Source organism: Pteropus medius, unplaced genomic scaffold (genome assembly GCF_902729225.1).
Source record: "Pteropus medius unplaced genomic scaffold, Ma_sr-lr_union100, whole genome shotgun sequence".
NCBI lineage: Eukaryota > Metazoa > Chordata > Mammalia > Chiroptera > Pteropodidae > Pteropus > Pteropus medius.
In genome coordinates this window covers 13,532,879-13,560,472 of record NW_024344370.1, presented here as the reverse complement: position 1 = coordinate 13,560,472, position 27,594 = coordinate 13,532,879, and the positions used below count along the sequence as shown (strand labels likewise).

Below are 27,594 nucleotides of genomic sequence, written 5' to 3'. Positions count from 1 at the left end.
AACACGCGCGGGGCGAGCTTCGGCAGGTGCGGAGGCGCGCGTCCCGCTGGCGCCGGGAGCCCGGCCTCGCCCGCCGTCCCGCTCGGGGCCGCGCCGCGCGTCCACGTGGCTGAGGACAAGGCGGTGCGCGCGACGTGGAGGTTCGGCGCCCGGTGAGCGCGCTTCTGGGGGCGCAAGGGCGGCGGGGTTGGCGGGGTTTTGGTCGCCGAGCCCAAGTCCGGGTTCCTAAGCTTTCCGTGGCAGAGGGTGCGAGGTCCGGGCCTGGCAGGTGGGAACCGCGAGTGGGGAGGACCGCGGGGCGGGCAGCGCGCATCTGTGGGAACTCGGTAGGTTGCGGACTAGCTGGCAAATTGTCCTCATTTCCCCTGACGTTAGTTTAATGGCCTCCTCTGACATTAAAAATACAAGGAATAGGTTTGAAAGACCCTGCTCTACCTCTCTCCCCTCCTCCTTTACTTACTTTTTAAATTAATTTTGAGCCTTAACATTACAGCGCACTAAGTACAATATAGTATCCTGAATTGGATCCTAAAACAGAAAAAGGACATTAGTAGAAAAACTGAGGAAATTATAATAAAGCCTGTGGTTTAGTTCATGTTAACTTCTTAATTTTGATAAATATATCCTAATATTAACAGAGTAATCTGGGTAAAGGGTATACAGGAGCTCTCTGTATGATCTTTATAACTTACTGTAAATCTAAAATTATTTTAACAGAAAGAGTTAAAAAACAAAATCCTATTGCACTGTGCAGCAGGCCAGTCGTTTTTCACCAGGCAGGAGTCCAGTTAGTTCCTCTTTGTCAGGTCTGACAGGAATTTGATGTCTGTTTGACCAACTTGTTTGCTAAGGCGAGAGTTATCAGGCTTGTGGGTGTGGATGCTTCTAGTACAAGTTTTCTGGGCAGGAAACTGTTTTCTTTGTCAAATCCGCCCATCAGATATTTTTGGAACACTTGTTTTGCACAAGTAAATGAGACACGTACACTCCCTGCACTAAGGGAGTGTACAATAAAAACATTAGATAGGATGTAAGGACTATTGAAAGGTACAATACAGAGCTAGGAGGGCTCAGAGGCAGGATAAATCACATCTGTCAAAGGGTAGTCCAGAAGGCTACTGAGGGAGTGGCTGTCATGAAGTGAGGGGGCACCTAAGAGGAGAAAGCATTCCTGGGGTGGAGAATGGCATCAGCTGAGGCTTGAAGGTGACCAGACTGAGGAGGGCTGGGAGTGAGTGCAGTCCCTCTTATGTGGAAGCAGAGAGCATGACGAGGGAGCACTGATAGTTGAAACACGGAGTGAAAACAGGATTCTTGTTGTAGAAAAAAGGATGATACTTACTTTATTACACATGCCGTGGGAGCCATGGAATGTTTTAGGGCAAGAGATGGACATCATTGGATCTGTGTTTGGCAACAACGTGTAGGATAGCTTGGAGTAGATCAGTTATGGAACTATTGGTTTAGTCCAGGAGAAGTAACAAGAAATTCAGCCAGGGCTGTGAAGTTACTGTGTGAAGGACATTTTGTGGATCTAGAGGATTTGACAACTGAAGGCACCAAAGAGAAGAAAGAAGTAAAACACAAACAAACAAAAAACCAATTCCAAAGTTTTGGGCCTGGGTATTTTAGAGCATGGATGATGCATTTGCAGAAATAAAGGACACAGGAGGAGACCTGGCTGGGTGGGAGGGTGAGAAGGGTAATGAATTTGTTTTTGAACAAGCTGTGTTTGAATTGCGGGCAGGATATCCAGCTGGAGATGTGTATTTAAGAGTAGAAGCCAAACATGTACAGAAGAAACAAGAAGAGGAAATGGAGCCTGAGCAGGCAGATATGAGAGAATCGGAGACTCTCTGAGGGGCTGAGGAACCAAGGAGGACCAGGGACCCGGGTTGAATCCATGGTGAATCAGTAGTCACAGCTTCTGCAGAGGTGGAGTTGGCTGAGAAACAAGCCTAGGTCTTGGATTTAGTTTTTAGGAAGTCACTGGTCACTTTTCAAAGAGTTGTTTTAGTGTAAAAGTAGGAAGATTGTCTGCCCACAGTCTATAATGTAGTCATCCTGTGTTCTTTCCCAAGTGGCCAGATCACTGAACGAGGAGCCAGAGATACGGTTTCTAGTTCTGGCTCTGCCACTATAATTTTGGGCAAGTCATGTATGTCTGGACTGGCATAGGAAAATACACCCCTTAAGAAAACCAGAAGGGCCCTTTTTTATTACTAGCAACACCTCACAGTTCATAGAACTAGAGTTCCGTGGGGCACACTTTGGAAAATGCTGATATAGAATCGAGATTTTAGAGCTCTAAAGAACCAAGAAATCTTATCCAGTCCCTTCATTTGATAAATGAAAAAACTAATACTCAAATTCTAATTTAATAAACATTAATTTCAAATATATCAAATATATTCAAATATATTAATGGTACCTAAATATAAAGTAGTTATGCTTAAAGCCATTTTGGAGATTCGAAAATAGGCTCCAAGAAGTTAAATGACTTGCCCAGGATCACAGAGTAGCAAATGGTAGAGTGAAATTTGAACCCAAACCTCCTGAGGGGAGGCCTTCTCCATCACACATCCTGCTGCCTTCCTGGTTGTCAACATTGAATTCATTTACAACTAGTCAAATGAACATTAGTTAACTTCAAATATCGTCCCTTCCTTAGAAGTAATGTGTTCCAAAAGTCAAGTTTAATTTGACTGCATTACATATTAATATTACTATTAGTAAAAAAAAAAAAGTGGGAAGGTACACAGCCAACAGTTCTCAAAGTTACATTTTAAAAAGCAGTAAAGCATTGGACCATGTGAAAGCTTATTATGATATGCAACTCTGAATAGCAGGAAGACACACTCATGACACCTGAATATATGTGTTGCATTAAAAAATATTGTTAGCTAATCCTGCAATTGCTTATTCTTTCCTCTTATTGCTTTTTTCCTTTGCGTTGACCAAATTCCATTTCCTTCACCTCTGGCTGCCTAACCATGACCACATCTTCCTTAACAGAGATGTGAAGTTGCATTATAAACAGGATTCAGCTGCACGAGGGGTAAAACATAGCCTCTTATATAATAAATAATTTACTATCTAACCTGACAAAAATAGATAAACTTACTTATTTAGGAAATAAACTTGTGAAAGAACCAAAATGATTTCATAAAAATTTGGGGTAAAAAATGGGTCCAATAGACTGCGTTGAGTGTTGTTAAAACTAGCTATTTTAAACTTTTACTTTCCATTCTATTTGGTGTCATAAATAATAGAAACTGGGTTTACTCTGATGTTAATCTCATTGAAATTCTCCAAATGACAGGAAGCAGTGGCTGAGAGTATAACAGTGACATTGACATCAAGGGGCCGGGTTCAGAATCTGGCTCTTATTAGCTATGTTACTTCACCTGTCTGTGCTTCAGTTTAATTGTCCATACTTAAGTAGTGATAGTGTTGTCTTACAAAGTGTTGTGAAGAATAAATAGAATAATCTAAGTAAAGACTTAAAATAGTGCCTTGCACACAGAAAGCAAGCAGCATGTACTAGCTATTATGTCACTAAAAAAAAATTATTGCTGATTTAAAGCATCCAGTGTAATAATTTTCTTATCTAGGGGGGTACAAATGATTAACACACTTCTCATCTTGCCCCCTAATCCAGTTAAAGGTCCCTTAATTTTTCCTGTTTTAAACAATTTTTAATATAGTATTGAGTAATAATTATATATGATAAAATGCACTATTGTAAGCATAGTTGGATTAGTTTTAACAAACCATCATTCTAGTCAAGATATAAGACTTTTCCGTCACCGCAAAAAAGTTCCTTCATGCCCTTCGAAGTCCATCCACCTTCCCACCTCAGGCAACCATCGATCTGCCGCCTACCATGTATATTAGTTTTGCCAGGATTTCATACAATAGGTGATTCTTCTGTTTGCATAACATCTGTAAGTTTCATCCACATTGTTGCAAATATCAGAAATTCATCACTTATTGCTGTACATATTCTATTGTGTGGATGTATTAGAATTTGTTTTCTCGCTGATGGTTCCTTTGGGTGTTTCCAATTTAGGACTAATTCTAATAATGCTATGAACATTCATTCACGCATCTCTCTATGAATATATCTTCATTTCTCTTGGGTAAGTACCAAGAATGCAATCGCCGTGTCACTGTTTAAAAAAACAACTTTTCACAATGTTTGTACCATTTTATACTCCCACCGACAGTGTGTATGGATGTCCACATCCTCAGCAACATTTGGAATTGGCAGTGGTATATGGTGGAATCTCATTGTAGTTTAATCTACAGTTCCCTTATAACTAATGATGTTGTGTCCTTCACCTATGTATCTTCTTTTTATTTTATTTATTTTAATTAGTTTCAAGTATACAGTACATTGGTTAGACATCTATATAGTTCGTAAAACGATCCCAATTGCACCCTTCCTCCCCTGACCCTCCACCTAGCCAATGTATTAATGCTAACTGCATTCCCTATGCCATGCTCCCCATCCCCGTGACCATCCATCGGCTACTAATTTGTCTTCTTTAACCCTTCACCCTATTCTCCCAGGCCCCCAAATTTCCTTCCCCTCTGTCTGTCACCAAATTGTCCACTATATTTGTGATTCTTTTAGTTTGTTCTTTTTATTCCTTAGATTCCTTAGATTCTGTATATAAGGGAAATTATGTATCTTCTTTTATGATATGTTACTTTAAATCTTTTAAGGCTTTTGTTCTTAAACATTGAAAATATATGGTATCTTGACCCTAAAAACAACAGAAAACTCTTCATACATGATGAGATTTATTTAGCATCTATGTGTAGTTTTAACAGTGGAAGAATAAGAGAAAGATATCAACAAAAAAAAAAAAGAGAGTTTTAATTATTTTCGAAAGACTGAGATTCGTTTTTGAAAGTTCTAGTAAGCAAATGCTTAAACAGCAGGATATTTAGAAAAAGATGTCAGATGTGTTTTCATCATCTTTTTTTTTAATGAGTCTTGTGAAAAGGATGAAATGTTTCTAAATAACTACAGCAAAGAAGCTGTTTTGAAATGATGGTGAAACTCTCTCTTAACTAAACTCTGTACCAGAAGGACAAGGCTGAGCATTTCAGGTGTTCTCCAGCCACCAGGCAGAAGCCACCATCACCAGGTAGGTGCCTACAATGGTCTCTGCATGGACAGAGCTCTGTGATCCTTTTTCTGGAGGGCATTTTTACCTGGAGTTGTTTTCTTCTAAGAAGAAGGGCAGGCAGTTAGCCTCATGGCATCCCGTGCGGAGCCTTGCTGAGGTGATTACAGTATTTTGTTTTTCTGCCCTAGTGGCAAGTATTTCAGTTTGTATGTTCCTTGTTTTATTAAACAAATGTTTATTGAGCGTCAGTTATGTCTCAGACACTGTTTTAGGAATTGGGAATGCAGTGGTGATCCAAACAGACAACAGCTTCTGCCTTTGTGGAACTTACATTCCTGTTAGGGACATTTAGGTGGGTTTGGAATCTGGCAGGGGAAATTTTTGAGGGCACCCCACCTCTTGAGAGGCATCTAGGCAGGCTGGAGCCACCTTCTGCTTCATTGAGCTCCCACTTTTGCACTGCCTTCCCTGTTAGTGGCATGATTTGAAAAATGAGTAAATTATGGAGGAGTATGTTAGAAAGTCATAAGTGCTAAGGATAAAGATAAAGCAGATAAGTGGGACAGGGAGGGGCAGTTTGCAATTTTAGATGGGGTGCCAGGAAAGGCCTCACTGAGAAAGTGACACTGAAGGAAAGATCCACCCGAGGTGAAGAAGCAGCTGAGCACCTGTCTGGGGGAAGAGGGTTCCCCCAGGCAAGGGAACACAAGCTCTGGGGCAGGAATGCCTGGCACGGTCAAGAACACTTGGGAGATCAGGGCTGTCAGCCTAGGATGAGGGGACAGCGGCAGAGATGAGAATAAGGTCCTTAGCCATTGAAAAGTCTTTGGCTTTTGCTCTGATTGCTTGCAAAATAGGTGCGAATATAGGTGTGGCATGACTTGAGAAAGAAGGAAAGAGTCGGGCACCTTCTTCCCTCCTACTTGTCACTGTCCCAAATACAAAATCTCTACTAATTGTGTCTGTACAGAAATAGCAAACAAACCAAGTGAGGCTGTAGGAACCCTGAGCACTTGAAGTGGATAAAGGGCTGTGACGAGACAGAGGCAGGATGGTCTTAGTCATTGGAAGTCTTGTTTTTCAGAGGCTTTTCGGAATTTTACATAGCTCTTTGGCTTGTGAAAACCGAGCCCTTTCTTCTTGTATGTTAAGAGTGTTCTATTTTCTTGGCAAAGGCTCTGCTTTATTCTGATCAGTAGATTACTGCATTCAGTAAAAGCCTTTCCTGCTTCCTTAAAATTAACTACAATCTTTGAAATTGGAGATTGGAATTTTTCTTATCTCAAAAGTCCTGAAATATTCAAGACTTTGAATTGGATTGCATTTGTGCACTGGTGCTTTGCTGGATAGTCTTGCCTGCATAATACAGAAAAGAACTTTTCTTCCCTGGAAAACCCAACTTTCTTATAATGACGGTGTTTAACCACTGTTTTTTGTAACTACAGGTAACCTGTTTTTCCTTATGGTAAAGACGGCACCTGGCTGATGAGCAGGGTGGTGAGGCCACCGAGTGAGGCAGAGGCACAGACCTGGGACTCAGAGGATGATGACATGGCAGAAGGCGACTTAGGGTATGGCCTTGGAAGAAGGCCCGGCGGTATTTATGAAGTACAAGTTTCACATTTATTTACATCTAGGAAAAGGTCAGATGACAGGAACTTTAGCCCTCCCCCATTTCCAGGAAAGGGGGAAGAAAGAAGTGGTGCCATTTTTCAGTACTCCAGACATAAGAGCTTGCAAGATACATACCCTGAAGGGTCCAGAATTCTCCATCACAGACGACAAAGTAACTCTGGTAAGATGCCTAGTATCCTCTCCCTCCTTCTCCCCTGTGAATTTGATCAGTGCTTTCAACGCATGAAAATAGGCCGCCAGAGTGGATTTTTAGAAATTTATCTTTATTTACATTGTGGGATTGTAATTAATGTTTTTATTTCCAAGCATTGTCCAAACCGTGAAGTACACTAGTTATTCTGCATTAATACATACATGTTAGTGATCTCAGTAAATGATTACCTATCTTGCTTTTTTTATGGTGTAGAGATATACTTTACTCTTTTTATTTTTCTTATTCAACAAATATTTATTGGATACCTGTCAGGAGCCTAGGACAGCTCCAAGCTCTGGGAATAACATCAATGAACAAAATAGTGAAAGCCCCTAATGTCATGGAGTTCACATTCTAGTAGAGGAGACAGAAAATAAACCTACAAATGAGCAGCTAAGTAACATCAGGCAGTGGTGAGTGAAGGCATAGTGAGTGATTGGAGGAGCTGGGTCACTGCCATTTTAGGCAAGGGTCAGAGGAGGCCTGTCTAAGGAGATGACATGTGGGCGCCGCAAGATGGGTGCTTATCTGGGGAAGGAGTGTTACCGGCAGAACATGTATGCTTCTGGTTATTTTAAGGATATCATGAAATTTTCAAATATTATCACAACAAAATTATTTTAAATTTGTCATTTAAATAAGTTATGCCATACATTAAGAATGAAATTCAGAATCATATTGTGATAGAATGACACAACTCCAAAATGATTGGGAGCCCGTGGATGAGACCATGCCTCCTCTGTGGCGTAGCTCTTGTGTGGCTGAATTGTTAATAACACACATTGTAAAACTTCTCCACCAAAGCAGAACAAACACAAATTGGAACAACACAAAAATAATTTAAGAAACACGTTTCAGATTTACAAATGTTATGTTGCAGCTGAGATCTATCCCCATCCCTCAAAATCCTTCTTGAAATTAGGATGGGATTATTGATTATATATTTTTCTTTCAGTTCTTTATCATGCATAGAGAATAGATACTATTTTGCAAGAAAGATGTTGAAAACTGAATATGATGCTAAGATGCCTTTGTAAAAACATGAGGAAACCGCTGGGATAGAAACAAGATGTAATAGTAATAGTATGAGTTCCTGTTTTGTTGGGTTATGGACTTTTGTCTTTCTGTCAAAGTTGACCTGATCCTAGGTAAGAATATTGTGTTGGTTTTCTTTTGTTAATAGTCAGTTTCCAAATTACCAGAAATTTAGTGATTTAAAACAACACAAATTTATGGTCTTATAGTTCTGTAGGTCAAAAGTCCAAAATAGATTTCAGTGGGCTAAAATTAATGTGTCAAAAAGGCTGCATTCCTTCTGTGGGCTCTAGGAGAGAATCCATTCCCTTGCCTTTTCCAGCTTCCAGATGCCACCTGTATTCCTTGGCCCATGGTCCCCATTCCTCCATCTTCAAAGCCAGCAATGGCTAGTCGAGTCTTTCTTATTCTCCATTACTCTGACACTGACTCTCCTGCCTTCCTTTTTTATTTATAAGGACCCTTGTGACTACATTGGGTCATCCAGGATAATCTCCCATCTCCAAATACTTAATTTAATCACATCCGCAAAGTCCCTTTTGCCATGAATTCACAGGTTATGAGGATTAAGGTATGGGCATTTTGGGGGCCATTATTCTGCCTACCACAAGTATTAATAAAATAGAACTTGTCATTGTCACCCCAATGTCACATTTGAACCTCCTTGGAAGAGTATATCAATGATTTAAGTTTTCCCTTGGATACTGTTATGTTGATGAAAGTTCAGAATAATGAAGAAAAAAACTGTTTTGAGAAAATTTTAATATCCCTCAAAATATTCTTTCTAAACTATTTTTTTCTTTTACTTCTTTTCTTCTTGCTTTTGGTTACCACTTTAATGCTTTTCTATTGCCAGTGGGATCAAATGAAAATGAAGCTTCTTGAAAGCCCAGTTTAATGTTTCAATTGATCACATTAAGGATAGAAAAAACTGAAGTTACTAAAGACTTCTAGTCATTCTCTTTGGAAAGAAATTAAATTCAGGTTATTTCTTAGCTATTCATATTACTGTATTGATCGAACTTAAACCAAACACCAAAATTTATTTCACTCTCAACATTCATGTTTTTTTATATTGTGTGTGGACAAAAAAAAGGGCCACATACTAAATCTGACAAGCTCAAGGGAGGCCTGCATGGTGGACCTTACAAACTCAGAGACCAAATCTAACCACACAGGATGGTCTGAACATAAAAATTCCTAACTGAAAGTGGTTCACATCCTAGACCTGTAGCTTCCTAGACCTGTAGCTTCCTTGACAAAGGTCAGTCTTTATTTACCCTAGGTGAGCCTGTCTTTTTGCTTCTAAGATAACAAACCTTTGAAATGTCAGAGCAATATCCTATTCCAGACTGCTGGGGGCACAACCGCCAGCACCAGAGCATAGACCACAGAACTTTCATTGTTGCCTTGTTCCCTGCCTAACCACCTATAAATGTTAATTATCTTGTACCCACCAATGTAAAAGAAGCATGTATCTCTCCATTTTACTTTTTATTTAATCCCAGGGATTTCCCTGCTTTGCTCTCTCCCATCCCCTTAACCTACCACCAGTGGATTTCGGTAATCCTCCTCAAGTCTCCTCCTTTTATTTTAATGTATAAAATAAGCTGCAAAACTGCCATTCTCCAGAGCATTTTCTCCATTGAGATTTTGCTTCCTGGCAATTGTCGGTTTGGCTCAAATAAACTCATAAACATTCTCTGCAGGTTTAGATGTTTCTTATGTCGACATGTGTTTGTATGTAGTAACTAACCAATTTGTTATTTTAGAGTCCTTTTTATTCAAAAGTGTGTGTCTTTTCAATTGTGAAATGTTTTAAGGCAGCTATTTTTATCATTATCTGGTTTATTATAATTCTTTTCTCTTTGCAATGAAACCTGTACTTGATATTTTATAAACAAATGTCCTATATTTAACTAGTTAAATGTTTTTTTCCTCTAATAGATTCTAATTCCGAATTGTCAAATGTAGAATTAAAGCAGCGTCTTGATGAAACATTAGAGGTAGGTACTCTGGCTTATATAAAAATTCTCATGTGAATAAAATCTACTGAGAAGAGATTTTGTTTAAGTAGTACTAAAATTGGATGGAAGACAGATGTTGGCTTTCCAGATATTTTTGATGAGCCACAGTATAAAGCTCATACCTTTCAACTGGCCTCTTCAGTTTATCTTCCTCATTTCTCAGAAAGGCTTTTTAAAGCCCTCCAGTTCTCCTTTCGCCCCTAATCTTCTACTACTACTCTAATCTCCTGGAGAAAATAGTTATTTCCTTCCATCTGTCTTCCCTGTGTGTGGCTTGAAATAACCTCTCTGAAATTAGAAGATCAGAAAGTATCCCAAGTGGTCTGAGGAGGCCACCCAGCCTGCTGGGAGTAGGCATTTCTGTAAGGGCTGCCTATCCTGTGGGAAACAGGAAGCCCATTCTAATGTGTGTTTGTGACTCTTGTGAAAGCTGAAGTTTTAGTTTCCTAGGACTGCTGTAACAAAGTACTGCAAACTAGAGATTTAAAACAACAGAGATTTAGTCTCTCAGTTCTGGAGGCTAGAAGTCCAAAATCAAGGTGTCGATTGCCCATATTCCTTCTGAGAGGTCTAGAGCAGAACCCTTCTTTGCCTCTTCCTAGCTTCCGGTGGTTGCCCCAACAGTCTTTGGCATTCCTTGGCTTGTAACTGCATCACTCCAGTCTATTGTCACATGGCCTTCTCTAGTGTGTGTCCAAGTTTTTCTCGTCTTATAAGGACACCAGTCATTGGATTGGGGCTTACCCTAATCCATTCTGACCTCATTTTAACTTGATTATATCCACAAAGACCCTATTTCCAAATAGGGCCACATTCACAATACCAGGAGTTAAGACTCGAACACTTCTTTTGGGGAGGACACAGTTTACCCCTTAATAGCTACTGTAGCTGTGTGAATGATCATGTGCTTATTTTATGTGGCCTAAAGATTTTTTTTTTTTTTTTCAGATTCTTAGCTGTGTGGCCTAGATGGGTAAAAACTAAAGATTTGGGCTTTGAGTTAAAATTGGCACCTGATAATGAGGCTCTAGATTTTGGTCTGTCTGGTCCATTGTTAAAGCCTGAGGAATTTCCATCTTCATTTATAAGGTCACAGTGCTTTGAGTCAAAGTGCATGTTAAGCTTAAATGTAGACTACCTAAACTGTTCATTTTGGGTTGCATATCTTGCAGATAGGAAGACGAATTTTATTTCTCTTCTCAGGAGGTAGAAATTTTAAAAACTGAACTTGAGGCATCTCAAAGACAACTTGAAGGCAAAGAGGAAGCACTGAAAATTCTTCAAAGCATGGTAAGAAGTTATTTTTAAACTTTCATCATTTTCACAGTATACTAAGTAGGTGCTGTGGTTTTAGCTTTTAAAACAAAAGCAGCAGTGCTTAATATAATTTTTTTTGAGGTCTAGATTTTTTAAACAATTTTATTGATGTATAATTTACATGTCATGAATTTCACACATTTTAAGCATACAATTCATTCTTACTACACTATCACCACAATCTAATTTTTGCACACTTTTAGCACCCCCAAAAGGAACCTTGGACACATTAGACTCTCCATTCCCATCTCCAACCCCAGACAATCATTAATCTATAGTCTTGTAGATTTGCCTTTTGTATTTCATATAAATAGAATCATACATTATGTGTCCGGATTCTTTCTTATCTGGATTCTTTCAGTGAGCATGGTTTTGAGGTTCATGAATGGTGTAGTATGTGTATTTTTTTCCTTTTTATTGCCAAATAATATTCCATTGTATAGGTATGGCACATTTTGTATATACATTCACTGGTTGATGGGCACTTTTTGGTTGTTATGAATACTACTACTATGAATGTTTGTGTACAAGTCTTTGTGTGGAAAATTCTTTCATTTATTCTCATATATATTGAGGAAGAGCCAAACCAAGATTTTCTGACTTTTGAACTATCAAACACTCCACAAAGAGGTGGTCTCTGTGGAAATTCTCATCTCGAATTTTCTGTTGCCTTAAAATAAAAACGTGAACATCATGCATGTAAGAATGATTAGAAATTTAATTTATACTGATATTTTTTCCCTTAGGCAATATTTGGCAAAGCCACAAGTCATACCCAGGCAGTTCTTCAAAAAACTGTGGAACAAAAGAGATCCTTGGAGAAGGTATGTGTTTTTAGCGTAGACTTGTTCAATCCAATAAGCTTTCAAATAAAATTTCCTTAAAAGTCACCATGCTAATGGATATGTGATTTATGTATACACTCTGCTGGGTGTGCTTCAACTTTATATGGTCCCTCCCTTTTTGGAGTTTATAATCCAAAACAGATTGTCAAACGTGTAAAGAATTAAGGTTTCTTTTATTTTCTATTTTAAGGTAGTAGAAGGCCTGCCAAGTTGATGCTTCCTATTTTTCTTCTTTTTCTTTTTCTCTGCTTGCAGAGCCTGCCTCTTTCTGACCACCTCATCTTCACTAGAAAAGCATTTAGGAATCACTTTCAGAGGTTGTTCCTGTGCCTGTTGTACCCTCCCTTGATGGGACTGCCCTGGGCTCAGACCTCCAGGAGTATATTTTGCTTGTGGAGTCTGCGTGGGCTGGGGGCAGGGATGATGAGAAATCTAGGTTCAGATCCCAAATTTTTAAGCTAAACAATTTGAAATTTCTCCTATAGTAAGCAAGCTTTGGCAAAGCTCTTTTGACCACTAACAATACATGTTATATGTATTTACAGATGTGATAAAACTCTTTTCGAGTAATAGTTTTTTTCTCTTTAATGTATTTCTGTGAAATGATTAAATGATGTATTTCAGCTATTCACAATGTCCTGAAGTGATTTACTTGTAAAATTTTCCATGGAAGTACTATTTTCTTTCTATAGGAAATAAATGCCTTGCAGTGGGAAATAGAATTTGATCATAATAGATTTAAAAATATAGAAGAATCTTGGACCCAAAAATATGACAGGTTTGTATATTATTATTCCATAGTTTTTCTTTGGAAATCTTTAAAGTGCATGTAATTCAAATGTAGTTTAGGTTTTCTTCTTCTTTGAGCTAACTGTAAATATAAATTATTGCTTATCCACCTGGCCAGCTTCATATTTTTGTTAGTGTTTTCTTTAAAAAAAAATATATATATATAGTACAAACTGTATTTTCAAATACAGTGTAAGAGCCATGTTTTCCAAGTTATTTTAGCACTGGCACTATTTTTTTCAAACAAAATCTTTTGAGCAGCTCTTTTATTGGAGTGAATTTAATATATTTAAATTACAACATACACTTTTTATAAGGTCAGGCATTGAGGAATTGATTTGATATCTGGGGTTATAGATGGCTTTAGTATCTAATCTTTTATTATTTAACTTTTGAGATAACTTAAGATTTATAGAAAACTTATACGAACAGTACAAATAATTCTTGTGTATCTTTCACCAAGATTCTCCAAATTTGAAGTCTTTACCATATTTGCTTTATTATTCTTTCTTTCTCTTTGTAGTTAAATATGTAGATATAGACATAATGTTTTTCTGAACCATGAGTAAGTTGCATATATAAGGCCCCATTACTAGAACTACTTCGGTTTCTATTTTTTCAAGGGATATTCTCTTTTAAAACTGCAGCATAATTGTAAAAACCAATACTAATTTTTTAATCTATAGATCTTAGATTTGCCAATTATCCTAATAATGCCCTTATAGCAAAGAGAGAAAAAAAATTTCCCGTGTTCCAGGATCCAATACAGAATCACATGTTGCATTTGGTTATCATGTCTAAACTTTAGTCTCCTTTAATTTAAAACAATTCTTCAGTGTTTGTCTTTTATAAACTTTCCTTTTTTGAGGCTAGACCAGTTATTTTATAGAATATCCCACAATGGGGATGTCTGACGTTTCTGGATTAAATTCGGGTTATGCGTTTTTGGCAGGATTACTACTAAGCAATGTTATATTCTTTGTGCATCATATGAGGAGGCACGTGATGTTGGTTTGTCCCATTTCTAGGCTGTGATCTCGATCATTTAGTGTAGGTGTGGTATCTGCCCTCATTCTCCACGGTAGTCACAATTCTTCCCCTTGTAATTAATAAGCATCTTGTGGGGGAGATACTTTGAAATTATGTAAATATACTGTTACTCATCAGACTTTCACCCACCAGTTTTTACATCCACTGGTTATTCTGCCTGAAGCAATTATTACTGTGATGTCTGCCAAATGGCAATTTTTGAATTGTTATTCTTTCTACATTTATTTATTGGCATCTTACTGTAAGAAATTTTCTCATTGTTTATACAAATATGGACTCATGGATTCTTGTATTATGCAAGGAGTTAAAAGGGATTACTAACATAATTTCTTTCAATGCTTAAAATTTTCCAACTTCAGGGGGCCTGAAGAAATGGCTCCTCTGATGACAACACACCCAACAGGAATCCGGGGTCATTGTGACAAGGGGTACCAAAACTGTGGCCTTCTTATGAACAAACAACCTACATGTGTTCCCCGCTGCCCCACTCCGCACTTCCCCATGGCTGCCGGGCAGGACCAATGGCCCAAGGCTTTGAAGGCCTCAGTATTGGAGGCAGAAACCCTGGGAGTGGGCAGTCCTCCTGCAGGAGCTGAGCTGTAGCATTGTGGCTGAGAAGGGGCCACGTGGGAGTCATTAGCATGAAAACAGGTCTACATGGCGGGAGGCAAAAGTTAAAAAAATTTTTTTTTCCAACTTTGGTCAATGGCAACTCCTTGAAACTGGCTTTAGTGGCCTTTTGACACCTTCCTATCATTCCTCGAGCGCTTTCTTGCTTTCTGGTACAAGATATTATAGGCTAGTATACCCACAATATTAGGCATTTCTTCAAGGAGCCCTGGATCCTTTCAGTGGGGAATGGTGTTTGGAAATCAAGATCTGAGTACTAAGTATGCTTATTGCTACTAGGGAGTCATTCCTAGAAGGTCCTCTCAGGGAACAACTGGAAAATACACATACCGACAAATACGTACACCTGTTTATCATATCGATCTGTTAAAAACTCGGAGTTGATATCCATACTTCCAATTTCAGGCTACCACCACAGGGTTCATTTTAGCCTTGCCTCTTTCCACATTTTTAACTCCCACAGTGAGAAATCTGGCTCCTATTACCCAATATATTTACTTATTTTTCCATTATAGTATATGCAGAGAGGGTAGCTTAAAAATTGCTATACGTACAATTTGCTATACGTGTAAAATCAAACCTACTAATCAGAGTTTAATATTTGTTTATAGTTTTGTTTTTAGCCTGAGTGTATATGTTCAAAAATCATTTGGTTAGTTTATTTTTTCTCTTTAGTATGGTTATGCTATTCATTTACGATAATTTACTTCTATTTGTGTTCTATTTTAGGATCTTTTCACCATCCTTGTTGATGTATTTATCTTTGTAAAAGACTGACATGCTTCCAAAACTCAGAACTATTCAGAAAGATATATTCAGAGAAGTGTCATTCGCATCCCACGCCCTATTACTACCTTCTGCCATCCTTCCTTCCTCTCACTGTCTGCAGATAACCAATCTTGTTTTCTGATTTGTCTTTCCTGTGTTTCTCTTTGCATGAATGGGTAGATATATATATATGTTTTCTTATTTCCCATTCTTTCTTACACAAAGGGTAGTTTACATACTCTTTTGCACTGATTTTTCCATTTAATAACATATCTTAGAAATCACTCCATTGTGTGGATGTGCCATAGTGTACTCGACTGTTCTCCTATACATAGGCACTGAGCTTGTTTCCAGTATTTTGTGATGATAAACAATGCTATAATGAATAACCTTGACATATATACTTTTGTGTTGTTGGAGATGTATTTTCAGGGTATGTTCTTAGAAGTAGAATTGTTGGGTCAGAAGGTAAATGCATACATAGATTATTAGATGTTGCCAAATTCCTCTCTATAAGGCTTGTACCACTTTGCATTCCTATCAGCAGCACATATGAGACTGCCTGTTTCCCCACAGTCTCATCAAGAGAATATATCACGTTTTAATTTTTTGGTAGTTTTGTTTACCTAATTTGGTTTTTTATCTTTTTTTGTATTTTTATTTTGACTGAACAGAACCCTGAAAATTCTGATTTACATACACAGATTTACACTTAGTTGAGAGACTGTCTTTTAGGATACTCTTCAATTAAGCAGAGCTGGCACAAGAGGCTTTATTATGTCTGCACAAAAATAGTTAACCAGATAGCAAAGTTAATGAATTTGACTGAGTTGGCTTTTAAAAAAATTAGTTTATGAAGTAATCTAAGTAATTTATAAAGAATTTAAGTGGATCTAATAAAACGTTTGTAAGCATCTGAACAATTTCCTCATAAACTTAATAAGAATTCATTTGGAAATTCAGAGACCTAGTCTTAAGAAGAGGGCGCATTAACAAAGGTGGTTTATTCCTCAAGGGCTACACGCCTTGCTTGAGAACCTAATTTCATATTTTATTAATTTGTTAAGTAATTCATAGAAACAGAATGCATTAGATTTACATTTCATTTTTAATTGGGAAGCTTTAACTTCATGACCACTGTTTTAATGATCTGAGGCCAATTTTAAGCACAGCATAAAACATTTTGCACAAACACTGCTACAGATGTCTTAACAGGTATTTTACTTAGTCATAAATTGACGAGATAATCTAGCTACTGGTTTTAATTACAAAAAAAATTGTTTAAGCCTTCGATGCTGGGCAATTCAGGTACTCTTGTAAGTAATTTCAAGTTTTAGGCAATAGATAAAGCTCCCTATGTATCTTTTATGCAAGTTTTTAAAGGTGGCCTAAGTCTGACATATAGTTGGTAGTCAAATGGTTATTAAGTTGAATTAAAACTTTAGTAAAGAAAATGAGTATTCAAAAGAGATGTGTTAGATAATTCTGGTTCTGATTCTTTCTCAACTAAGTATACAGAAGGGTTTAGAGTATGTGCAAAATCTTACCACACTCTTTTAAATTGCTTTTATTTTGTGACACATAAATTCTAGACTGTTCTAAAGTAGGAAAAATTATATTTAGGTTTTTGTGCTCTAGTTATGGGATAGAAATATTCTCACTTAAGTATAAAGTACAAATGTTTAGTTATTGGAGGGTACTTTTTTCCAGGCTAAACTGTGAAAATGCAGTCCTCAAAGAAACTTTGAAACTAAAAACAGAAGAAATTAAAATGCTGAAGTCTGAAAATGCAAGTAAGAGTGGTATTTTGATGGTTCTTTAAAAATTCTTTATGTTAAAAGATTTGTTTATATAGTGTCTTATGTTAAGAACACATATCAGTAGAGACAAAGTGCTAGTATTTCAAAGTAATATATTTTAAAGATAATAGGAGAAATGCATCAATTTAGGATTTTTTAGTTTAAAAAAAATCTGAGGTAAAATTCACATAAAATTAACCATTTAAAAGTGAACAATTCATAACATCTACAATGTTGTACAACTATTTAGTTCCATAACATTTCCATCATTCCAAAATAAAACTTCATACCTTTTAAGCAATTTCTCCTCATTCCTCCTTTACTTTTTAGTTTTTATACTCAGTTTAAAACAAAGTCATAAAGCACCTGATGTTTGAGGAACTTGAGTAGATATATATTTTATTGGGATACGAGTAGGAAAAGTTTATAATTATATGATTATTCAACATTATTTTCTTTCAAAAAAGTGTCTTCCGTGACTTTATCACCAATACAATTATTCTTAATTTTTCAAGATATATGACTGATTAAGAACTTGAATTTTTTACATACACAACTGACACTTGAACAATGCAGGGGTTAGAGACACCAACCCGTGCTGTCAGTATAACTTTTTTCCACATATAGAGCGTAACATCACCTGTGAAGAGTAAACCCAAGTTCCTGTTGGATGTGTTGTAAACAGAACAGCCATTCTTCAGGCGCCCTGCTCTGATCACACCCCAAAATCCATATATAACTTTTGACTCCCTCAAAACTTAGGTAGTCCCTCCATATCTGTGAGGGATTGGTTCTAGAACCCTCCATGGATACTAAAATATGCAGATGCTCAAATCCCCCACATAAAATGGAATGGAACAATGCAAACAGCCCTCCATATTTGCGGACTCCCAACTGCGTATTGAAAAGAGTATTTTGATCCAAGGTTGGTTGAATCCACCGATGCAAAATCTAGGGGCAAGGAGGGCCAACTGTATTTATTGAAAAAAATCCACGTATAAGTGAACCTATACAGTTCAAAGGGTCAGTTGTATGTGTGTGTGTACACATAGACAAAAACACACACACTTCCCTTATATGATGAATCACCTTATGGCAAAAGTTAATGAAAGTATTAAAGTTATTTAAGATTAAGGTGGTACCAACTTTTTATAAAATTCTGAGATGTCGATTCTCCCTTCTGAACAGAAACTATTTTAAATTGGTAGCTTGAAGGGGGCAAAATAAGCTCTAAGTCAGGTCATGGGCCCAAGAGAGGCACTTTTCATAGTGTAGTTCAGGGGTTCTCAACCCTGGGCCACAGAATGGTAGTAGTCCATGGCCTGTTAGGAACTGGGCTGGGCTGCATAGCAGGTGAGCAGTAGGTGAGTGAAGCTTCATCTGTATTTGTAGCCACTCTCCAGCACTAGCATCACCACCTCAGCTCCACCTCAGTTCATCAGGCATTAGATTCTGATAGGAGCATTGGTCCCTGGTGCCAAAAAGGTTGAGGACCACTGGTAGTTGTGGCAATGCACCTGAGTGAGAACTGCACACAGATGGTGCTTCTCAGTACCGGTGATTTGAGCAGATGGAGATTTTTCCTGTATTAGGTTAGTTCTCAGGACAGAAGCTGCTCAGAATCACAACCCCTCCCCTTCCTCCTTACCATTCCACCCTGCAACAAGAGGGAGAATGTTACTGTTTTCTGCACTCTCTAGTAGATAGTGGGACCCCTCTTGTTCTAAATGGTTTCAGATCTGCTTGTGAAAACTCTCAACAGAAATATCTGATGGTTTGTATACTTGGTACTTTTGATATAATACATGAAATCTCATCACTGGTTGTCTTACTACCCACAAGTTCTCTGAACAATTTGTCTTTGTATGTTTTCTCTTTGAAAATCATACAAATTTTCCAAGAGAAAATGAAGACCAGACTTTGGTTGCAAAGTTACTTCCACATTAGAAACAATAACATTTTATCTAGTGTTAGATATGTACTTAATACCCACTATTCTATCAGATTTTCTGGGTGGGGCCAGATTTTGTGGGCGATGCCTGTTGTACATATGTGCTTGTAAGAAATGAGTATATGATATTGGTGTAACAAGATTACCTGAGGCCAGAGTTAGCCCCATAACTAACACTTATATGGCCCTTCCTAGGTTTGAATCAACAGTATTTGGAGGTGCTTGCTATGCTTGATATCAAACAGCAGAAGATGGTTCAGGAAAATGTACGCCAAGACAAAAGTGGCTTTACAGAGGTTTCAGGTCTTGAGGTAGGTGAGCAGGTATGAAAGCTGAGCAGGAGGAAAATTTTCGACTTTCGTTTTCTTTCTGCCATTATTGTCTGCTTACATGTTCTAGGGTGGCACCATATTTAACAATTTGGGACTGAGTGAGAGAGGCCCATGGGTTTGCCGAGGTCAGTTCTTCAGTCTTGCTGGTACCATACCTATCATGCGTGAGATTCTTGGACATTAAGGGATGTGCTAGTCACTTACTGCCTTTTTTTTTTTTTCAGTTTTAGCAGAAGCTGTGTTAATAGTTACATGATCATAGACTATTTTTAGGAGTGGATGGATGATTGTTTTTTTCATTGACATTAAAATTCATTCGTCATTTCTGAGTGTGCAACCCTCCCTGACAGGAGCTGGCAGTAGTGAATGCTGGGCAGCAAGGTCAAGTCCAGTCACAGAAGGTCCACATTGTAGATGTTAATATTTACTCTGTTAGGTCAGGTTCCTGCCAAGGACTCAACTATAGGAAACTGGTGCCAGGTTAAACACGAAAGCTGAGTGAAAAAAAAGGAAGGTAGAATTCCAGTACGTTTTTGTTCTAAGTAACAACATTCTTTCATTTGTATGTAATCACCACTTGGATCCTTTAAGCCTGGTCTCAGCTTTCCTGTTTTTGTTTTCCAGTTTCTTTGAATCAGATGCTTAAATAGAAATGTACATGGGAATGTGTGAGTGTGCCTCTGTGTTTGTATCTAGCTAATTAGTATGACACTGGGTAACAGGATAATGCTTTTGGATTTAAAGCTTGCAGTCCTTGGAGCCTGCCTTTGTCATGGTCCCAGAGGGAGCCCCTGCTCCTGTGCCAAAATGGCGGCATCTGCTCGGAAAATGCTTCTTCAGCTCAAACAAGAGGTATTGTACTATCAAAACTGTGAAAGCTTTGGTTTTGTTTCTCCAGCAATAGAATAAATGGAAGCATCTGCAATGATTAGCTTCATTTTAGCTGTCATGGGCTATGGAATTTATGCTTAATTTTATTTAATAGCATTAACTTTAAAAATGGATTTTGTTTACATGGTTCCAGAATACCATTAGTACTGGCACGATATTGTAGCCACATAAAGTTGTTTGCCTAACATTATAATTAATATTTCCTAAATTCTATTTCATTTGTCTATACATGGCCCTAAAATTACTATATATTGGAGGAAAAGGTGCACTTATGCTTAAAATTACTAGGATCTGCAACACCGATTAATGGGGAGATAAACATAAAGCTTATTAGAAAAGCAACAAAGTACAGCAGAAGGAACCTTTGTGCTAGCCAGACCTTGGTTTGAATCTTAGGTCTATCATTTTCTAGTTGTGTGGCTTTGGTCATATATGTTAAATGGACGGTAATAACTAGTTTGGAAGGTTGCTGTAAGAAATAGAGGAAGTAGACATATGTTTAGCACAGTGTCATACACATGCCTTTGTTCTAAGTAACAACATTCTTTCATTTGTATGTAATCACCACTTGGATCCTTTAAGCCTGGTCTCAGCAAATGTCATTTGATTAAATGTCATTTGCATCTGCTTAAACTAATTAGTACTTGCCCTGGCATTTAATCAAATGACAGCTGCCATTATAATTAGGCTTTAATAACAAATACGGTACATGGACCATAATTTAAAAAATATTTTACCTTTACTGAATGTATGGAGTTTAAAGTCTTCAGAGTATATAGGAAACCTAACAGCTAAATATTAACAATTCACTAGGAAAAGCATTAGATTACATAGATCAGAGTCAGGGTCAACTATGGGAGATATCTGAAAGATGATATTCAAAATTATTTTCAGTAGTATCATCTAGAATGGCCCAAGGCAGTACTGAAATGCAGCCTTCAACAAAGTGGAGAAAGATGTATTAGGGAAAAAAAAGCATCCTCCCTTCTTTGTTGAGCAGAACAGGGTCTGTCTAGGATAATGAGGTCCAAGAGCTGTATTAAAAGGGAATTGACAGGCACCACAAGGGAAATTTCTGATAGTCTAGCTCAGAATGGGCAAGTACTAATTAGTTTAAGCAGATGCAAAAGACCAAAGAGACAGTAGACCCGTGCTAGGGAGGGAGACTGCATTTGCTAATCTGACTCGGCATTCAGGCAAGAATTATTCTGGTTTGGTCTCTGACACCTCTTGAACTTTCTTTCAAAATCAGCTGCAACTTTTGCAGAAGAGTAAAGAAGAAGCCTACATAATGGCAGATGCATTCAGAATTGCATTTGAGCAACAACTGATGAGGAAAAATGACCAAGCACTAAAATTGACACAAATGGATAAACTATGTAAAAAAGAAACAAAATGGATAAATTGGAAGCACCTTAAAGAGGACGGTAAATATGAATTGTAATGGCAATAATCAGGTGTAATTTGTTGTTTTGGATTATAATCAAAGTTGTTTAAGCACATTTAATATGATGGAGAATATAATTGAAATTTTGCATATAGTTGTGATATATTTAAAAAATTAGTAACTATGGGGGAAAAAGGGGTCATTGGATGTTACATATGCAGATGAGCTATCGGGATCAACAAAACCATAAAACAAATCTTTTTTTAGTACTCTTCTATTTAATTTAAACAAGGCTATACTTAGTGGGAAAAGAAATAAGAGCACTAGATGGTTAAAGGGAAACTGCCACGAAGGAATACTGAAATGATCGTGAAACCCCATATTAAATTTATCTAATTAAACTTTATTGACACATGTGATTCTGGAAGAGACATTGAGGAATAGAGGAAATATCTTAAGTTGAACAAATTAATAAAATATTCTTATTTAAAAAAAACCAAAAGATTTAGGTTTAGGTTCACTAGCCTACCAAAAGTTCATAGCCACATTTGAGTACTGTTGTAAAAACAAAATATATAAAAATGGCATGAGAGTAAAATTACAGTTGAAGTAGGTAGTCCAATATAAACAAAGTAGCTCTTATTTTTTAGAAATTTTAGTTTCTCTAAAAGGTCAATTATGTTTTTACTTGGTATTATTCAGAATCCATATTGCTTCAATTTAAAATTTCAATTTGAAGCCATTTACCAATCAATAAAGATTAAAGTGAAGCTTATAAAAAGTCTAAATGTTTTAGTACTAAAATTCTGAAATGACTATTTCTAAATATTTTCTAATGTCAAAATCTATAATCTTAATTCCAATCTCTCTCATTTTCAGATGAACTTCAGGAATAATAATCTTATAACATTAAAAATGAAACTTTTAATAGTAAATACCTATTTTGTTTGAAAATTTTCTTTTCAAACAGTACATATTAGTAATAGTATATGGATCAAGTGTTGTGAATTTTAGCTTCATTAACTAAACTTTACTCATTCCTTGGCCAAAATGGTAAGTAGCTTATAAGAATAATAAAATAGAAGTAGTAAACAAGAACCATGAAAGTAGGTAAAAGCAGATTATAAAAGCTGTGTATTTAGTATTTATCAGGCGGAAAGAAGTTAGGGCGAAAACGAAATGTTTCTTAACTCTCGTTCGTAAAGGGGCATTCCACATTGTCCTGAAATTAACTTCTTAAAGTTTTCCTGACATGAGACTTAGAGGCTATTGAGCAAATATGATGGTTAAGTCCTCAATAGTCATTTATAGTACATACAAACTCAGTTATATGGCTGTTTTCTATAATAATCCTTTCATAAAAGCTGAAGGTACAGCTTTAATTCCAACTCAAAGTAGGTGATTTTGCCAGGGAAATAAGCTAACAGTCCACATATTTAGCCTTTTAGGAACTGGAGGAAAACAAATCATCTAGTTCTACCATGGATAACAAATGTGTAGGGAACCTTCCTCAGGTACCTCTTCTCTCAGGCAGGCCCTTGATAGGAGCTAGGCTGCATAAATTTCAAAGGGATATTCTTTGAGGAGAGCCTTGGTGTTGTGTTGCTAACTGAATGCAAATCCCTTTGGAAATCTATCTTGTTTTGATGGAAAGTAGGGAGAAGAGTGATGGGAGAAAGGAGAAGACATGGTTAAAGTAATTTTCTGAAATATTGTCATATTCTGTCACCTGCATAGAAGGACTCTCAATTATGCATGAAGGTTGGCCATAAGGACACTGCTATGTAGACAAAACTGAGTTTTTCTTAAGAGGTAGAATCATATTCATTTCAGCACTTGAGTATGTACTCACTTTATATCCCAGAATTCCTGCTTTTCTTAGCTAGTGACAAACCTCAGAACTTTTCCATAGAAAATATGATTTGAGGTAAAGCTCCCAATCTGCTTTCCGTTAAGGCACTGAGAGAGATTGGAAACAATTTAAAATTGATTCATCTCTGAAAAGCCTTTACGAATCCCTACAAATTTCAGTAGCTCTTTGTGAGTTTCTTAGTGACAAGACTTTAATTCATTTAATAGTGTAATCTGAAGAGGTACAGGATGATTATTACAGGTTATTTTCATGGGTGTAGTTCACACTTAAGGTATCTACTTTTCTTCTTGATATGGCAGCTAAGTTCTGAGAGAAAGGTTATAAGTATATTTCTTTTTTTCAGACTGAAAATAGAGACAGAGATTCATCCATTCACTCATCCAAGCTTCCCAATGTGTCGACTTGTCTGGCTTTTCCCCTTTGTCACAGTTGCTCACAGGAGGTCAGGTGTTGAGGCTCAGTCACTGCGGTTTATCTGCTCTCAGTTTTCCATGAGACCATTCGCAGAACATTCCAAAAACATTACTGAAATTTTCTTCGTATAAATCTACAGATTTTGTACTTTCCACTATAAATTGTACCCTTTCTATGGAAGAAGAACATTAGTGTACATATTTCAAGATATGGACTTTTAAGCATTACGTCAGTACCTGGGCTAGGTGCTTTCACAACTGCTTTTTTCTTTCTTTTTTGGTGGTAAAATATAAAGTTACCAATTTAACTGCTTTTAAGAAAAAGTAAATACATTCATATTGTTGTATAACCATCACCACCATCCATCTCCAGAACATTTTCATCTTCCCAATTAGAAACTGTACCCATTTGACCCTTGACGGCCCACCTCTATTATTCAATGGTACGGCAACCCTGAATTATTCTTATTCTAGAGGTGAGGAAATGAAGCTCAGAGAACTTGTCCAAGGCCATGCAGTTAGTAAGTGGCTAAATGAGGATTCAAGACCGGGTCTTTCTGGCTCTAAAGTAGAGTTTGCATGGTTCAGAGGCTGCCTGTGGCCTGCAGGGTGTTCTCAACTAATGTGGGTTAGTCGCTGACATTTAAAACTGGGAGATGTCACATACAAATCTGGACTGCTGGCTCCTCCGGAAGACTTAGATATCTGGGAGCATGGGCTGCATTCTCTCTCAAGGGGCAGCCATCGTTGGGAGCTGAGGAACTGATGATGCCAGAGTTGAAGGGCACTGCTCTGGATTCTCTGTAGTGCTCTCCAGCATTTGCCATGCTGGCTCTAACAGTTGTGCTCTGCCCACTACACTGTGCTATATGACTCACTAGTGCTAGAGGTCTTCTGATTGATTTAGGAATGAATTAGCTTTGGTTCATACTTACCTCTTTTCATGGAAGTACTACAATAGTGAGTGTCTTATGTCTCAGCTATATTTTCATGTTTAATTTTAGGATTACTATCACAAAGGACTAAGAAGACCTTAGGGCAGAAACTGTTGAGTATGTTTCCTTCAGAAAACAGTTTTAAGAGGACTGAAGACCAAGCTAATCCTCAGGAAGTCTTTAAGATGCTGATAGATTTGGTTAGTATCTTTGCTTTCTTGTTAGAAGTTGTGGTTAAGCTAATCTTTTTGTTTCTTATTAAACTCATTATCACTCTACATTTGTCTTTTATGCCCTCTTCCCAGCTGAGTTCCTCCAGTTATAATCTTCATCTAATTAACTTCTGCATGGTCGTCTCACTTCTCCTAACCATGTTCTTCCTGTTTAAGTTTAAAGCTCCACCTCTGAGAAGAGGGGGCTCCCTGTAATTAACTTCAGGTATCTCTGTCATCTGCATTTATATGTACAGTACATGTCAAAACTTTCTCTTTATTCAGGAATTTTTTAAGTATTCAAGGTCCTTCTTCCTCTAACATTATATCCTTTAGTCATTACAAGCCTGAAATCGGTCTTGTTATTCCCATTTCATAGATGACTAAATTAAGAGACTCATCATATAAATGTATCTATAGAAGAGTGTTAAAGTTATTTGCATATAAATATACAAAAACAATTTTATGTAAGTAATTCCATTCTTTTACAAAGCGAAGTACATGTTGATTTTATATATGTATATACATACAACATGTATATATTTTTCCCCTCTTCGGATGACAACAAAATTTCAACAGAATGCTTTCTGTTCTTCCTTTAAAAAAAAATCCGCAATAACATGTAGCATAATGCTTGGGAATCAGTGGACACCTAATTAATTTATTCACATTGACTGATTTGACAGACTGAATATTGAACATTTTGATAAAATACTTCTGACTATAGCTATCTTTATATTCTGTGATTTTCTGACTGTTATATTTTTAATTTCTGTGCATGCAGTTGAATGATAAAGAAGAAGCTTTGGCTCATCAAAGGAAAGTTAGTTACATGCTTGCTCGGGCATTGGAAGACAAAGACTCAGGCTCAAAAGAGAATAAAGAAAAAAATCCCTCGAAAAACAATTTTCTATTAAAAAATCCCTGGCAGAAAACTTCAAAATTCTCTGATCTGCACGATCCTGCACATTCAAGTGTTAATTCTGTGGGCTACATTTGTTCAATCCATCACCTTCATACAGATCAAAACTACACAAGAACTCTGAAAAGATCCCATTCTTTGCCATCAAATATCATGTTTTGAAGACAAACCAGTTGAAATTTGAACTGAGAGCTGTTTATATTGAGACTTTGAAAAAGGATTGTGTAAACATTGCTACATCTTCAGAAGTTGTATGTTTTCTGGGTCTTTCTAAATTTTAGGAGACAGCTAAAATACTCAAATGTTTTCTATAAGAAATTTATTACTATTCTGTGTTGATATATTTTATTTATAAATTACATAAGTATATTTTATGAAATTTTCAGTATTTACCAACATCTTAAAAACAAAAAAAGTGTTTTTTGAGAAAAACAATTATTTAATTATTTAGATTGACTATAGGAACCTCTGGCTCAGGCAACAATATAATGTAAATTAATGCCCTAAGAAACAACAATGCCTAGGAGTGACTGAATGTTAATTTTGAAATACATTTATTTTGTTTTTATTTTTATATTGTGTTTTTAGGATTTTTCATTTGTCATATAAAATTTAAAAATAATTTCCTTAACCTTAATAAAAAGTTATTCTGCTGGGACTTTGGCATAAATATATTCAAAGTCATAGCTAGTTATTGCATAGCTTCTTTCTTTTGTTGGGAGTAGTGACATTTTGTAGCCATATCTACACAGAATTCTAGTACTCAAACCAGCAGGGCAATGGAATAGGATAAAAACCATACACAGATCTAATATATATAATAATTTCATAAAAAAATAAAAGGAAAAGGATCTGGGGTTACCTAACAATACCAAAATTGGAAGTGCAAAAAAAAAAAAAAAAAGTATACATTTGAGACCCTGTATTCAATTTCTTTTTAGTATATACTCAGAAGTGAAATTATTGAATCATATGGTAATTACATTTTTAATTACTTAAGGAAACATCATAGTTTTCCATAGCAGCTGCACCATTTTATCTTCCCACTAACAGTTTACAAGGTTCTGTTTCTCTACTTCCTCACCAACACTTATTTACTGTTTTTTTTTTTGATAGTAGCCATCCTAAGAGGTATGCAGTGATATCTCATTGTGGTTTTGACTTACATTTCCCTAGTGATTAGTGATATACAGTATCTTTTTCATATGTTTATTTGCCATTTCTATGTCATCTTTGGTGAAATGTCTATTCAAGGCCTTTGCCAGTTTTTAATCAGATTATTACTTTTTATTGCTGAGCTATGAGATTTCTTTATATTCTGGATATTAACTCCCTTTCTCATATATGATTTGTAAATATTCTTTCTCATTCCACAGGTTGCCTTTTCACTCTGTTATGTCCTTTGATGCATACAAGTATTGTAGTTCTAGTCCAATTTGTCTATTTTTG

At 36.8% G+C, this 27,594-nt stretch overlaps 1 protein-coding gene and 2 non-coding genes across 7 annotated transcripts; 2 read left to right on the top strand and 1 right to left on the bottom strand.

Annotated features, from left to right (window-relative positions):
* Positions 1-27,049, top strand: CCDC125 (coiled-coil domain containing 125). 5 transcript variants are annotated; one of them, XM_039870130.1, is made up of 13 exons: positions 4,872-6,712; positions 6,823-6,936; positions 7,925-8,117; positions 9,952-10,010; positions 11,235-11,321; positions 12,095-12,172; positions 12,886-12,971; positions 17,141-17,223; positions 19,376-19,491; positions 20,257-20,364; positions 21,656-21,830; positions 25,081-25,211; positions 26,008-27,049. In XM_039870130.1, the coding sequence occupies exons 3-13, from the start codon at positions 8,078-8,080 to the stop codon at positions 26,305-26,307; spliced, it is 1,263 nt and encodes a 420-aa protein (XP_039726064.1). In that variant the 5' UTR covers positions 4,872-6,712; positions 6,823-6,936; positions 7,925-8,077; the 3' UTR covers positions 26,308-27,049. The 5 variants fall into 5 exon arrangements, with proteins under 5 accessions (XP_039726060.1, XP_039726061.1, XP_039726063.1 ...); XM_039870126.1 differs by lacking the exon at positions 7,925-8,117 and adding an exon at positions 1-152 and having other exon boundaries at positions 6,587-6,936; XM_039870127.1 differs by lacking the exon at positions 7,925-8,117 and adding an exon at positions 174-4,142 and having other exon boundaries at positions 6,587-6,936.
* On the top strand, positions 14,374-14,503 carry LOC120608434 (small nucleolar RNA SNORA11). Its single transcript, XR_005654392.1, has one exon. It is a non-coding gene; the product is annotated as a small nucleolar RNA SNORA11 (small nucleolar RNA).
* On the bottom strand, positions 17,849-17,953 carry LOC120608435 (small nucleolar RNA SNORA11). The gene has a single exon (XR_005654393.1). It is a non-coding gene; the product is annotated as a small nucleolar RNA SNORA11 (small nucleolar RNA).
* Positions 27,050-27,594: the final 545 nt, after the last annotated feature.

Coding starts and splice junctions, on each gene's coding strand:
- CCDC125 (XM_039870126.1), top strand. CDS start 6,627: ATGAGCAGGGTGGTGAGGCCACCGAGTGAGGCAGAGGCACAGACCTGG. Junction 6,937..9,951: donor CAGACGACAAAGTAACTCTG/GTAAGATGCCTA, acceptor TTCCTCTAATAG/ATTCTAATTCCGAATTGTCA. Junction 11,322..12,094: donor TGAAAATTCTTCAAAGCATG/GTAAGAAGTTAT, acceptor TTTTTCCCTTAG/GCAATATTTGGCAAAGCCAC.